The 15,665-nt window shown below is 37.4% G+C and overlaps 1 protein-coding gene across 6 annotated transcripts in view; it reads left to right on the forward strand.

The window, feature by feature from the left end:
* Positions 1–15,665, forward strand: part of NIPBL (NIPBL cohesin loading factor) — a 173,764-nt gene that overhangs the window by 133,254 nt on the left and 24,845 nt on the right. For all 6 annotated transcript variants that reach the window (XM_086629989.1, XM_086629990.1, XM_086629995.1 and 3 more), the window contains 12 exons: positions 422–653; positions 1,378–1,529; positions 2,331–2,411; positions 3,430–3,530; positions 5,020–5,158; positions 5,370–5,452; positions 6,479–6,611; positions 7,532–7,675; positions 13,815–13,904; positions 14,145–14,359; positions 14,460–14,562; positions 15,529–15,627. In XM_086629989.1, coding sequence (XP_086486115.1) covers positions 422–653; positions 1,378–1,529; positions 2,331–2,411; positions 3,430–3,530; positions 5,020–5,158; positions 5,370–5,452; positions 6,479–6,611; positions 7,532–7,675; positions 13,815–13,904; positions 14,145–14,359; positions 14,460–14,562; positions 15,529–15,627 — 1,572 coding nt within the window. The remainder of the gene's footprint in view (positions 1–421; positions 654–1,377; positions 1,530–2,330; positions 2,412–3,429; positions 3,531–5,019; positions 5,159–5,369; positions 5,453–6,478; positions 6,612–7,531; positions 7,676–13,814; positions 13,905–14,144; positions 14,360–14,459; positions 14,563–15,528; positions 15,628–15,665) is intronic.

Genomic DNA, 15,665 nt, shown 5'->3' on the forward strand with positions numbered 1-15,665 from the left:
AGTACCAAAAATTAGACTGCTCAAAGTAGCTACTGGTGTGCACAGGCCACTGAAGAAAACACTGGATGAGTGAGGTTAGATTTTGCTTAAGGTACCTCAGTCTCAAGTAGAGTATGTGGCAATCTTCCCTGATAGCACTTCCCAATTAAGTGCAGAAAGCTTCTTTGTGTTCTACCAGAAGAGTACAGTGAGACTTGGAAGACTTGTAACTTATGGAGACGTATTACAAATGTGTTACTAGTAAAACAAACATTAGTTGATTTCTAAAACAAACTATTTTTGTTTTAAAAAGGAAACACAACATTATGTACATGTGTGCATATATTAAGGTAACGTTATTATGTTTTGCTTGGTAAGGATGAAAATTTTACTTCTTGTTCACACTATCCTGTTGTTGTTTTTTTTTTTTTGCCTGTTACAGAACAATGACACTGAAGATGAGGAGAGATTATGGAGAGATCTTATTATGGAAAGAGTGACAAAATCTGCTGATGCTTGTCTTACTGCTATCAATATTATGACATCACCAAATATGCCTAAAGCTGTATATATTGAAGATGTAATAGAAAGAGTTATTCAATACACAAAATTTCATTTGCAGAACACTCTCTATCCTCAGTATGATCCTGTGTATAGAGTGGATCCTCATGGTGGTTAGTATGCTAAGGATTTTTAAACAAATCTTTCTATATTAAAAAATGTCAAAACATAATCTACTGTCTGAAGATGCAAGTGATAACAACTTTCTGGAATAGAATTTTTATATGCTGTTCTTATACTGAAAGTTCTTCCATATCGCATGCAGCATCCTGTTTTGATGCTTTGTGTTAGTCTGAGGATGATGAAATGTAGAGTAAAAAAAAACAATGAATGAAATGTGTCCTCTGAATACCGTAGTTGTACAAATCTTGATTTAGTGCAATAATGTCAATGTAGCCAAAGTATTTCGGCTAAAGGATTTAGAAGTTTGTCCGAAGTTCAGCTTCTGTGTCTAGTTGTTACGTATAAGAGTAAGTTGGTTTATAGTCATAATCTCTGTGTATATAAGGATTTATTTAGTGAAATATGCTAATAGTGAAAACTATTTAGCATTGAGCATTTGTTGTCACGTGCATACCATTAGATGTGTGCGTCCAACTTCGAAGAACCTTTTTAAAAATCTTGGATCCAGAATTTGGAGCAGTTATGAAAAATGAGTGTCGTGTGAAATTTTTGCTTTCCAGCTGATGCTACTAAATAGTTTTTCTTCTGTAAGCAGTTGCTTTTACAAAGCTGTAGTCATGGAGTTGTTCTGGGGACACTTTTTGAGAAAAATCATCTTTCTAATATTTGATGTGAAACACTGAAAAAATTAATGAGATAATTTTTATTTTCTAGGTGGTGTTTTAAGTTCAAAAGCAAAACGTGCCAAGTGTTCCACCCACAAGCAAAGAGTTATAGTGATGTTGTATAACAAAGTTTGTGACATTGTCAGCAGCTTGTCAGAGTTGCTAGAGATACAGCTTCTTACTGATACAACTATCCTTCAGGTAAGTTTTATCAGAAGAATTTCTGTCCAAGAATGTTGGTTTTTCTTTTCCCAGAGAGAATATAAAGTATCATCATCGCAGTGACATGAAGCATGAAGTCAGTACAAACTTACGAATTATTAACATCGAAGTAACTAGTTTGTTGTGTAGTAGGTAATCTGCAGGAGAAGAGCATTTGATGTTCAAATCTTTAATGGCTCTTCTTGTATACTTAAGAAAGGTTTAACCTGATTGCATTCAAATGTAGTCAGAGAATCATTTAGATTGGAAAAGACCCTTAAAGTCGTCAAGTCCAACCATAAACCTAACGCTGCCAAGTCCACCACTAAACCATTTCTGCAAGTGCCTACACATCTTTTAAGTACTTCCAGGGATGGTAACTCAAGCACTTCCCTGGGCAGCCTGTTCCAGTGCTTGACAACCCTTTTGGTGAAGAAATTTTTCACAATATCCGATCTAAACCTTCCATGTCACAAGTTGAGGCCGTTTCTTCTTGTCCTATCGCTTGTTATCTGGGAAATGAGATTGACACCCACCTCACTACAGCCTCCTTTCAGGTAGCTGCAGAGAGCAGTAAGGTCTCCCCTCAGCCTCCTTTTCTCTAGCCTAAACAATGCCCGTTTCCTCAGCCACTCCTCACAGGACTTGTTCTCTAATATCCTTCAATAACTTTATTTGCGCATAATATAAAAGTAATGCATCTTGTTGAATACCTTACCTGCTGAATGAATAACTTATGAAATCGCATAAATATAAGTTCATTAGTCAAATATACTTAGAATAATTTATTTCCATTGATAGGTATCGTCTATGGGAATAACACCTTTCTTTGTAGAAAATGTCAGTGAACTACAGTTATGTGCCATCAAGTTAGTGACTGCAGTAAGTACTTCTTCGTTTGCTGTTTCATGGTCCTGTACTTCTTAGAGTTATTAGGACATGTACATAGGCCATATTTTGTCTCTGGTAGACAATTGGTGTTTAGAACTAATTTTATTCTTGCATGTTTTTACAGTTTGATGTCATAATCTAGCAACAGTATTAGATCTACCTGAGCTGCCCCTATTTGCAGTGCTCTATGGGAAGAATTATCCTACTTAAGCAAGGAACTTCTTAATTTTGGTTATGTCATTTAAAGTGTAAACACAAACCCCTTCCTCTTACTTGTCCTTCCTTTTCTTAAGAAATCTTAGCAGTATGGTTTTCCTTATTTCCTATGGTAAGACTTGAATTTTTTGCAATGAGATGAGGTATAGAACTAGTAGGATATTTCTATGTAATAGAATAAATTCTTTTCCTCAGAAGAGGTGACAATGTGAAAAATTCATGGGGCAGATAAAATACCATTTCAAGAAAAATGCCACGCAACACAGATGTGCTTGTTCAAGTAGGAGTTTTCCATCTTCATAAGGATGATATACTCCAGTATTCTGCCTAAACAAAAGGAGAAGCAAACTGTACAGTCCTGACACTGTAAACTGAATATGTCATGTCAGGCAAACATTAAAGCTTAAGATATGAAGTAAAACTTGTTTTTCAAATGTGCTGCACAACTATACATGTGTTCACGTAATTTATGTTACCACAAAGTTTTGCTCTACTGGAGTCTGAAAGCTTAGTGTTACACTGTTTGACCATACTGTATACAATGTATTCTATCATTGACAAAAATTTGTAAAACATAAGATATTTTTAAGAGCTATTACACATTTTAGAAATCTGTATTTGAAAAAGTTTTAATGTATTTTATAAAGAAATGCTTCCTTTGAAAAAAACAAAGTAATACATTAAAACCAATGTATGTATAGTTTGTGTCATGTAAACTGTATGTTTCTCTATAACTTTTAGCAATATACGTAGCAATAAATAATTTTCTAACAATCATGTAACTGCTAAATAGGTGTTCTCCAGGTATGAAAAGCATAGACAGTTAATACTAGAAGAAATTTTCACTTCCCTTGCGAGACTGCCAACTAGCAAGAGGAGTTTGAGAAACTTCAGGTAACTTCTGACATAGATTAATAACTTGTAGACAGTAGCATTTACAGTTTTGTAGATGTAGGATTTTAGGATTCAGTGAAAAAATCTGCAACTCCACAGCCGTGCTTTATTAGAGGTTGATATTTCAAAACAGAGAGCAGAATTGCCTGACAAACGTCACTGAAATAATCACTGTTTCTTCTGCCATCATATTTGTGCCTGCTTACTAAAATAATTGAAATATCTTATTATTTGTCTCACTAAAGACGTAAATGAGTGCAATATTAGTGTGTATTCAGAGTTTTTTATTGGAAAATTACTTGGTTCTGTTTGTATGGAGTTACATAATTTCAACATTGTTAAAGCTTAATAGGAAAATTCTGGCTGAATTTCTTTGAGGGCACACTCAGAGCACTCTTTCCAGGAATGAGATCAATCTAATATACCTTTGAATGAGTTTCATTTAGGAGCTGCTCTGTTTACTTTAACTGTCTCTTAAGCATCTGCAACTTTCAGTGCATCTTCAGAATAATAGTATAGGTCCAGGTTCAGTCTGAGAAAGAATCTGACTTGAACTAGATTTCAGTTAAAATTGAAGTTAGGACACTTTAAATGATTTGTTCTTGGTGTTGATTTTGTTCCTTGCTTGCAAACATCTTGCCTCCACAGACAGACAAATTGTCAATTAAATGTTAAGGGGCATTCTCTAACTGTGGCTACAGTCATGAAAAGGGTACAGCTTACACAAAATTTGTTATGGAAAGTTTTTCCTTCTAAAAGTAGTCAAAGATAACTTCATAAAGATAATAATTACAATCTGGTTTGTAGCCAATTAGTATTCTGATAATTTGGGGGCAATGATGTCAGGGATTATTTCTCAGGTTGTATCATGGGAGAAATGTGGAGTGTATTCATACCGGTCTTACCTACTTAAAGACACACTTAAGACAAACTTAAAAACACTAGCATGCTGAAGTTCAGTGTCTGTCATGCTATCTCAGGTTACCGTAGGTGTAACTCTTGTAGAAGTCAGCTCAGGTCATGGTCACTGTTTTCTCTTGTAAGTCCTGCACATTTCACATTCATTAAATAATATATAAGTAGTAAATTACTAGGGCAACAGTGCGGTGTACCTTTTTTTTGGTACGGTGTTAGAAATGAATATGGTATTATACATAATAAGTCTATTAGTAAGTGCCTTAGCATGTAGGTGTTTGATTTATTAAATATTCCTGTAGATTTTTCGACTGCCGGACTTCACAGATACTCCGATAGCCCGTCTGTGGGCTGTTTCAGTTCGTCTCTTGTACCTGAAAATAATATTTGATGGTTTTGTTAGAAAATCTTATACTGCGTAAGAGAGAAGGAAATAACTAGATAAGAGTTTAGAACACAGATTTCTAGCTGTGGTAACAAATTTTGAAAGGTGTTATTTAGGACCAAAAATTTTTGATTTGTTTTGTCTTTTTTGTTTAGTTTTAGTGTTAATGCTGTCTTTTCTTCCTAACAGGTTAAACAGCAGTGACACTGATGGAGAGCCTATGTATATTCAGATGGTAACGGCCCTAGTTCTGCAGCTTATTCAGTGCGTGGTACACTTACCATCAGCAGAAAAAGATTCTAATTCAGAAGAGGAATCAAACAAGAAAGTAAGATTTTCAAAAAGCCATAGGTCTGGGTTTTTTTTTTGAGCAGGAATGACTTTGTCTGTTTGTAGGTATAATATTTTATTGTGGAACTCTAGGAATCAGACACTGTAATTTTATGTCTGCAGTAATTATTTGATACATGAGAAATGATCTGGAAATCATATTTCTGTATATGCTAAAATAATAGGCAAATATATCTTGTTATTTTTAGGTGGACCAAGATGTGCTTATTACTAACTCCTATGAAACAGCCATGAGAACAGCACAAAACTTCCTTTCTATTTTCCTTAAGAAGTAAGTACTATAGCGTTCTTTGTGTATTGAAGAAAGCAACTCCAAACAAAGTCTGTCATACCTTAAGACAAACCTAACCACTTCACAATGCTAAATACCTACTTATAAAGTTATTCATAGCAATATACTTTATAGATGCCTAAGACAGCTGCCTGTCTGGACAAAAATTTTTATGGAACAGAAATTCTGCAGAGAGTTTTTTATACCTTTAAGAATCTGATAGTTCATGTAGGATCTTTTTATTAGGGGTCTGTTACTCATCTGAAGCCTGGAAGAGAAGGCCGAATAAATATTTAAGCAGTGAAACCATATTCAGTCATCAGAATGACAAAGATGTAAAAACCCTAAAAATTACTTTCATTTAGCTAACATTAAGAATGTCAATAACTCAACAGGGAAAATAAAAAAAGTATACCTGAATAACTGAAGGATTTCTAAGAGTAACTCCTGAGGTTTTTATTGTGTTAATTTCCACTCATAAGCTGAAAGGCTATTTAATAGACTTCTAGCAGCCTCTCTGCATACTTCTGGTATCATTAAAGTTAGGGATGCCACATATAAGTGAAACACTGTCAGGTATGTTATCTTTTGAGTTTTTTGCATTCTGATTTTAACCTTTGTGGAGCATAATACTGTGAGATAAATCAAATCAAGCTTAAGGAATATAGACAGACCACCTCCTGAATACCCCACTCCAGCTTGAGCTTCACAATTTTACCCACTTTGTCCATCCAAATTAATGCAGACTTTAACTCAGAGCAAAAGAAAATTTAGGAAAAAGATTCTACTATCGTGGATTAGCTGCTTTACTTGCAGTGAAACTGCAGTGGAACTTGGAGTGATAACTGTTTAAACTATTTCTCCATAAATGAATAAAACAAATTTCCTGCTAGTATTTCAGATATTTATTTTAGAATTGCATAAAACTGTTTTTCTAATTAAACACAAGATTACTTCTGTTTACATCAGAAGACAGGTTTAAATAGCTCTTAAATCTGCTTACAAAATGCATTTTCTTTTAAACAGGTGTGGCAGTAAACAAGGGGAAGAAGATTACAGGCCACTGTTTGAGAACTTCATTCAAGATCTTCTTTCCACAGTCAATAAACCAGAATGGCCAGCTGCAGAGTTGCTACTTAGCTTATTAGGAAGGCTATTGGTAAGGGATTCTTGTTTTTAACCATTATATTAATTTATTTCTTATTGCAATGAAGACTTGTTTATTTCAGCTGAAACTACTACAGAAGTGCTTTCTGATTGTTGACACACATGCAGCATTTAAGGATTTTCTTAAGTGTATCATTACTGTGTAATACATACGTGATAAAATCTGAGTTGGAGGATCATTGATATGGAACTTATTAAAGATCATATGTATACAGTTTCTCACAGACGTCCTCTTCCACTATTCATTTTTAACATGAAAAAATGCCATTGCATAGCATCTAATAAATGTAGATATTAATTTGGAGTAAAGTCAGACTAATAGTTGTCATTATTAGTGTGAAATATCTTCTCTTAACTGTTCTTGTAGCACAGGACCTGAAAACTATTAAGTGGTTTGGTTTTTTTACCAAAAATAGCATTTACTTATGATATTTTACAGAATGTGAATATTTTTGTTGTTGTGTTTTTTGAGAGTTGTTCTTCAGTATTACCATGTAGTTAATACAGTAATTTGATCTGTTTCTTGGAAAAATATGTTATGGGCCAGTTCCTGATAAAAAGTAGCTTTCTTGTGTGAATAATGATGAAGTTGCATTATGGTGCTTAAGATCTATGCTATTGCAAAGGATATCTATCTAGTAGTACAGTTTATTTTATGAAGATACGTATTGTAAAAAACTCTTAGCAGGCATATTTGGGGGGAGCAGGGGGGAGAGAAAGAGACAGACCGAGACCCAATAAAGGAAAAAACATTAGTGTAAAGTAGTGTATCTGTGATGTAATAGTAAATTATGTGATTTCATGCAAATGGAAGTTAAGTGGAATTTCCAAAAAGGACAAGCAATCTCTTGTGAGAAGAATCTCAGTTACGTAAATAAATGTGTTGTTAACAGTTTGTTCTGTTTTTCTTAGGTTCACCAGTTCAGTAACAAATCTACAGAAATGGCGTTAAGAGTTGCATCACTTGACTATCTTGGAACTGTAGCTGCAAGACTGAGGAAGGATGCAGTCACTAGCAAAATGGATCAAGGATCTATAGCCAGAATCCTCAAACAGGTGTGTGAGAGACCCCGTGCCAGTTGGATTGAGATTCAAATACTTCAGAATTTTAAAAATGTTTGAAAAGCTGGCACTGGGGAGAATCAGTCTTCATTGTTCAGAGTTCTGAATCAAATCTATTCAGTTTTTAAGTACCACATTTGTTAGCTCATGTCTTCCTTGCACCATCTCTGTAGAGATAATATGAAGTGGTTAATTACGGTGGTTAAGCCAGTTTTCTTGTGACAATACAGAGGAAATAATGGAGCAACAGTTGGATTCTATCTTGAGGGGCCTTAAAAATACATTTGTGTGTGCATTCGCTGTCGCAAAGTGGTAACAGGTTCTAGCACTCGTATACAGGCTTTAGAGAGTTCAACTGTTAGACTTGTAAGGTTAGTTTTGATGTGATGTAGCTGGTATTGGTCACACTTTTTTTTTTTTAAACTGGACTTGCATATATCTTTCATTAGAGAGTGCATATTTGCATTTCTGCTAATGCTGCTCCAAATCTGCAAGGATGGCTACAATTATCAAAGCATTGTATGCATTTAGGCTCTATACAGTACATAGTATGATGAAAAAAAACTCAGATCTTTTGTATTCTTTTAAAAATGTGGACTTGCACGTTTCTTACGGATGCTACCTGTTTCGTCTGGAACTACTAGCTGTTCTTAGCATGATCCGAAGTTGAGTGTCATATGAAGTTCATTTCCCTTTCAGTTACCTGAAAACACTACAGATCTATTACATGTACTTTATAATGACTGTTACAGTTTTATGTGGAAAGAAAAACTTCTGCACTTTACAGACATTCAAATAAAGAATCAAAATTCGTCTACTCATTTATGAGGCTGATACTTCCCATAACTTTTGTCAGTTAGAATATTCTGCGACATATAGTGTCCAATCTACAGGGCTTTAAACTAGATGTGAAGGGGGTGGGGGGTATTGTCAGACTTAGAGGATTAACAATCGAGGACGGCCCTCCATTGTCTGATGAAGGGAGTGTAGGCAGGTGCCTTCGGCCTGCTGCCTCAGTGATAGTAGGGGGTGATATGTGTAGTCAGGAGCAACACACAAGTTGCCCAGAGGTGAAAGAGAATCCCAAAAATAACAGCTCAGGTAATAAAACTTCCCCCCCTAGGGGTGCAGTGGGGTCGAAAGCCCAACTTACGTGCTTCTATACGAACGCACGCAGTATGGGCAATAAACAAGAGGAACTGGAAGCTCTTGTTATCCGGGGAAACTATGACATAGTTGCCATCACTGAAACATGGTGGGATGACTCGTATAACTGGAGTGCTACCATGGATGGCTACAAACTCTTCAGGAGGGATAGGAGAGGTAGAAGGGGTGGTGGGGTTGCCCTGTATGTAAGGGAAGGTCTAAACTGTTTAGAGTTAAATGTTGGGGATGACCTAGTAGAATGTCTGTGGGTGAAAATCAAAGGGGGGCCTATGAAGGCGGATATTGTAGTGGGAATCTGCTACAGGCCACCCTGTCAGGACAGTGAAACTGATGAGCTATTCTTTAAACAACTGGGGGAAGTCTCGCGCTCACTAGCCCTTGTCCTTATGGGTGACTTTAACCTGCCTGATGTCTGTTGGAAGTATAACATGGCAGTCAGGAAACAGTCTAGGTGGTTTCTGCAGAGTGTGGAGGACAACTTCCTATCGCAACTGGTCAGTGAACCGACTGGAGAAGGTGCTCCCCTAGACCTGCTGTTTGTGAACAGAGAAGGTCTTGTGGGAGATGTGAAGGTTGGAGGACGCCTGGGGCATAGTGACCACGAGATAATAGAATTCTCAATTCTAGGGGAAGTTAGAAGGGGGAACACTAAAACGGCCAAGCTGGACTTTGGGAGAGCTGACTTTGGGCTGTTTAGAAGTCTGATTAACAAAGTCCAATGGGAGGCCGCACCTGGAATATTGTGTCCAGTTTTGGGCCCCTCGCTTTAAGAGAGATATTGAGCTCCTGGAGCGAGTCCAAAGAAGGGCGACTAAACTGGTCAAGGGGCTGGAAAATAAAACTTATGAGGAGAGGCTGAGGGAGTTGGGGCTGTTTAGCCTGGAGAAGAGGAGGCTGAGGGGAGCCCTGATTACGGCCTATAAATACTTGAGAAAAGATGGTGGGGAGGTAGGGGAAGGACTCTTTACATTAGTGATGGGTGATAGAACAAGAGAAAATGGACATAAGCTTAGTCAGGGGAGATTCAGGTTGGATGTTAGGAAGTATTTCTTCTCTGAAAGGGTTGTCAGCCACTGGAATAGGCTGCCCAGGGAGGTGGTTGAGTCCCCATCCCTGGATGTGTTTAAGAATAGGGTGGATGATCTACTTGAGAATATGGTTTAATGGGGATTAGGGATGGTTGGACTCGATGATCTCTAAGGTCTTTTCCAACCTAGAAATCTACGAATCTATGAATCTTTATGTCCTTGGCTTAATATAATTTATACTTCTATGTGCTAAGGGTTATAATTCTCCTCTGTTGGCAGTGATTCTGACAATTCTACATAGGATTTAATCAAGAAATACTTTAGAAGAATCCAGTTTTGTTTTCTTATCTCAAGAAGTTATAATAATATTGAAAGATATTCTAAAAAGACAAATACCTGAGCAGCGACCCGAGTTTTTCTGTTTGTTTTGGAGTTTTTACAGGATCAAGCAGTAACTAGGCATTGACGTCTGCAGAAAATAAAATTGCTGTGGGCAATTGAGTGCTGAAATAATTTTTTCAGTTACTCAGGAAGCTTACCATCAGTGATAGTAGACAGTACTATCCATGCAGTGTGGAAGGTGTGTACTAAACAGTACCATCAGTCAGGGTAGACAGTGTGTTGTGATAAATTTTTTGTAACAGAAGAACAAATACTTGGAAATGTGCATATGACAGGTAAGCTTCACTTTTTTGTTTAAATGGCAAGAAAAAACAAAGATCTATTGATGGACATACTCAGCTGCTGTCATCAGAAACTTAAATTATTATTTCCATTCAGAAATGAACTTATACTTCTACAGATTTTTGTTTCCTGCCGTAATGAATACTTAGACTCTGTTGGATATTTCCTTCCACGCTCTGATAACATGACCAGGATATTCCCCAATGATTGATGAATGCTAATAACTGTCTTTACTGTGGTTTGGACTCATGACATGTACAATTAGATTTAAGAGAAAATCTGTTCTGACATTTTTGAACAGTAGATTATTTTGTACAAATCTGGCATAGGTTATCTAGTTGATTTGAACACTTGTGCATGCTTTTAATGAGTTTATCTCTTGATACACTGATGTTCTGGACTGGTAGTTCTACCTTTCTCCACTTGCTGATGTTTGCAAGCTATATTATGTGCTGTATTTGTTACAAAATTCTCAATCTGTGCTGTTACTACAGAAGTTAACGATGGCTTTAAGTTATGAGTTGTATTGCTGGAGGTGAAAAATATTTTCTAGCTGAAGAATTTAAAGCCAAAAATTATTCTTTTATTACTTTTATTATCAATATTGAATAAGATTTGTTGTGGGCTTCACAGTTTTGGGTTTTTTACTTGTTTGTAAATAGTTGGGCAGTTAAGGTCCATCAAGAAACCCTTCTATTCAGCCAGTTACCCACAGAATTTAACACTTTCTTCGAATCACAATCTGCACATTTATTAGGGTACCAAATGTATATATAAACCCATATCAGTATTATGTACATTATAGACATGTTTTGAACTCATGAACTCATTCATTTTGAAAAAAATAATCCTTTTGTCTGCTGTAACATCAGCAACTGCAAGGACCTGCGCATTTCAGTATAATACTAATGAAAAAAGGGTGGTTTATAGGTTTGGTTTTTATACTGTTTTGTAAAAGTTAAGAAAGTTTGTTTCTGACTAACTGAGAAGTTACTCAGTCAGAAATTCGGACTGAGAAGGAAATTGTCTTATGGTCATATACAAGATTGTTGTTTGATTTGCATAGGCTAGAAATATTTAAGACAGCAGGATATACATAGACTCATAGAATGGTTTGGGTTGGAAGGGACCTTTTAAAGGTCATCTAATCTAACCCCCTTGCAATAAGAAGGGACATCTTCAACTAGATGAGGTTGTTCATAGCCCTGTACAAACTGACTTGGAACGTTCTCCAGGAATGGGGCATCTACCACCTCTCTGGGCAACCTGTTCCAGTGTTTCACCACCCTCATCCCAAAAAAATGTCTTCCGTATATCTAGTCTGAATCTACCCTCTTTTAGTTTAAAACCATTACCCCTTGTCCTGTCACTAAAGGCCCTATTAAAAGTCTGTCCCCATCTTTCTTCTATACCCCCCTGAGGTACTGAAAGGCTGCAGGAAGGTCTCCCCAGAGCCTTCTCTTCTGCAGGCTGAACAACCCCAACTCTCTCACCTTTCCTTCGTAGGAGAGGTGTTCCATCCTTCTGATCAGTGCTCCTTCCAGAGCACTCCTCTGGACCCGCTCCAACAGGCCCATATCTTTCCTGTGCTGAGGACTCCATAGCTGGATGCAGTACCCCAGGTGGGGTCTTATGAGAGCAGAGTAGAGGGGCAGAATCACCTCCCTCGACCTACTGGCCACGCTTCTTTTGATGCAGCCCAGGATACAGTTGGCTTTCTGGGCTGCCAGTGCACATTGCTGGCTCATGTTGAGCTTCTCATCCCCTCTCCTGCCACCAGAACCCCTTTACACAAACCCAGCACAGGCCCCAAGTCCTTCTCGTCAGAGCTGCCCTCAATCCCTTCATCCCCTAGCCTGTATTGATACTGAAGGCATTGCCCCAGCCCATGTGCAGGAAATTGCACTTGTCCTTGATCTTCATGTGGTTCACATGGGCCCACTTCTTAAGCTTGCTCAGGTCCGTCTCGATGGAATCCCATCGCTTAGGTGTGTCAAATGCACCACGAAGCTTGGCATTTTCTGTAAATTTGCTGAGAGTGCACTTTATCCCGCTGTGTCACTGATGAAGATATTAAACAGTACTGGTCCCAGTACAGACCCCTGAGGATCACCACTCATCACTGATCTCCATCCGGACATTGAGCCATTGACCACTACCCTCTGGATGTGACCATCCAGCCAATTCCTTATATACCAAACAGTCCATACATCACATTCATATCTTTGCAGTGTAGAGAGAGGGATGTTGTGGGGGACCGTGTCAGAGGCCTTACAGAAGTCCAGATAGATGACATCTGTAGCTCTTGTCCACTGATGTAGTCACTCCATCATAGAAGGCCACCAGGTCAGTCAGGCAGGACTTACCCTTGGTGAACCCATGCTGGCTGTCTGCTATCACCTCTCTGTCCTACATGTGCCTTAGTGCCTTACATACATATAGGAAATATAAATATGTCTTATTAAATATCCTCTTGGGAAAAATACATTCTGTTTTTAACTTTCATACAGTTTAGATATTGCAGATCTGATACATAGTCTCCAGCACTAGTTTTCAGATGATTATTTTGTATGTAATGATTTTTTGTGCATCTTAAAAGTGCTTCACAGGAAAACTAATATTACCGTATTCTGTAGATGGGCTTTATGCAGTAGGTGACGTGTTTGTTCTCAAGCTTGTTGGCTGATAGAAACTTAGTTGAGTCTCAGAGAACATGATTCTTCAGCGCTGGGGCTCAGAGGTGTTTGGGAACAACCTCTGTAAGTTCTTTCCTAGTTTGAGCATACTTGCTGCGCTTTCTCTATGTGAACGCTTTATCCCTGAAAACAGTTACACCAAATACTTTTACAAAGAGATAAGTTATTTTTATTTCTTTGATGATTCCCATACCTTTTTACTGTTATCTGCTTCATATTTCTATTTTTAATTTTTTGCCTTTTGTCCCTTGTTCACCTCAGAAGTCACTATTTTGGTATTTAGTGCTGGTGAGATCACTAACAGTGACTTTTATAGGTTTAACCTATAAAAAATCAATCAGCCTGTTTTCAAACCAATATTATTATTCTCTTAATCTTTTTTAGACTTTAGAGCCACAGTCTAATTTGTCTCAGTTTATAATTAGTTAAAAAATTGTTAATGTTCTGCAGTCATCAAAACTGGCTTCAGCATGTTTTATATGTGGATGTGCAGATTTTCAGGTGATAATTACCACTGTGCCATATTCTGTTTTATAATTATCTTTTTACTTCTGTCAGGTTTCAGGAGGAGAAGATGAAATTCAGCAGCTGCAAAAGGCTTTGCTAGATTATCTGGATGAGAACACAGAAACGGATGCATCATTAGTGGTAAATTTCAGCTTTTTGGTGTCAAGTGTATATAAAATTAATTTCAGTATCATGTACTGACCAAAATGATTTTTGGTTATACATATTAGTGCTTCAGTTAAATTGTGACCCTAACATATACTGTTGATTGTGTTTTCCAAAATATTGTTGATGCCTTAGATTCACTTAATCTCATTATAAATATGTTAATTTTCCTTTTCTGTATCTTTTTTCTATCTGTTTCCTGCTCTATTTGTCCAGTTTTCTCGGAAGTTTTATATAGCTCAGTGGTTCCGTGATACAACTATGGAGACAGAGAAAGCAATTAAATCTCAGAAGGATGAGGATTCATCTGAAGGATCTCATCATGCAAAAGATGTTGAGACCACAGGACAAATCATGCATAGAGCAGAAAGTCGCAAAAAGTTTCTTCGCAGCATCATTAAAACTGCTCCATCTCAGTTCAGTACATTAAAGTATGTTTCAGTACCACTGATTTCCTTATCAGCCATGCATTTGATGTTTTAAATTGTTTTTCGTAAACATGTCCTAATTGACACATGGAATGTGTTGCAGGATGAATTCTGATACTGTGGACTACGAAGATGCATGTTTGATTGTTCGCTACTTGGCCTCTATGAGGCCGTTTGCCCAGAGCTTCGATATTTATTTGACACAGGTAAACTGTGCTGGAAGTCTTAGAACAGTGAGACACACTTGGTTTCTGATTCCAGACACTTTTGTGGCAGTGAGACACATCTGTTCATTGTTGAGCACAGGTGTCTGACAGGCCATGGTAGCGCTATGGGCTTTCATATTCTGTATTGATGACATAAGTGATTACGTTTCTTTTTCTTGCATGTGTTTCGTGTGTCGTGTTGTACATACATTGCTTTGTTTGTCCCTGTGTGTATATGGCAAAGTCATTACAAGTAGATGTACACAATAAGAGCATAATTACAAAATGTCGAAATCATTTTCAGAGTTTCTGTTAAGATGTGTGCTCATTTGGTAATATTAACTCATGAAATTGAGCTTTATTTGGTTCGAAAATACAAGCCAGCTTGCTCAGTTGCCTGCAGTGCATCTGACTGTCCCTTTGGAAGCTGTTGTTTGACCAGGAGTGTCATTTCTTTGCTTTTTGTGGGAGCAGAGCACTAACATGGTGACACGTTTGAACTGCAGTGCTGGTGTAGATGGCCTTACTTACATGGATCTGCATGCAGAGTCCTTCTTGAAATTATAGTGCCCAAATGCAGCAACATTGCAGTGTTTACAAATGTTTCAAGCATGTAACCAATGTTACAATGTTTCAATCACGGTGAAGCCACAACCTAATCACCTAAGTGGAATTTAAAATGAAGGGACTTAAAGTGAACATACAGAGCCTCTGGAAATCTTGTTTGAACCAGTCTTAGAGATGTAGCAAATCTAGTAAATATCCATACGCGAGTTATCAGTACCATGGAAAGGTGTGCTTTCGTGCACCTTTTTACTGTCTGAGAAGGTATATTCAATTTTCAGTGGGCAGATACTCTTATTTTAATTGTTTGCATGTTATTCTGCTGCATTTTTGCCTGTTAAACATTGTTTGCTACCTTCCCAAAGCAATTAAATCTTTTTTTTGTTGTTGTTCTCTTACTAGATTCTGCGTGTACTTGGTGAAAATGCAATTGCTGTTCGAACAAAAGCCATGAAGTGTTTGTCTGAGGTTGTTGCCGTAGACCCCAGTATTCTAGCCAGGGTAAAAAAGGAAATATCCATCATGCACATATGTTCTTC

The sequence above is a fragment of the Tauraco erythrolophus genome, chromosome Z, assembly GCF_009769465.1.
Source record: "Tauraco erythrolophus isolate bTauEry1 chromosome Z, bTauEry1.pri, whole genome shotgun sequence".
In the NCBI taxonomy this organism is placed as follows: Eukaryota; Metazoa; Chordata; class Aves; order Musophagiformes; family Musophagidae; genus Tauraco; species Tauraco erythrolophus.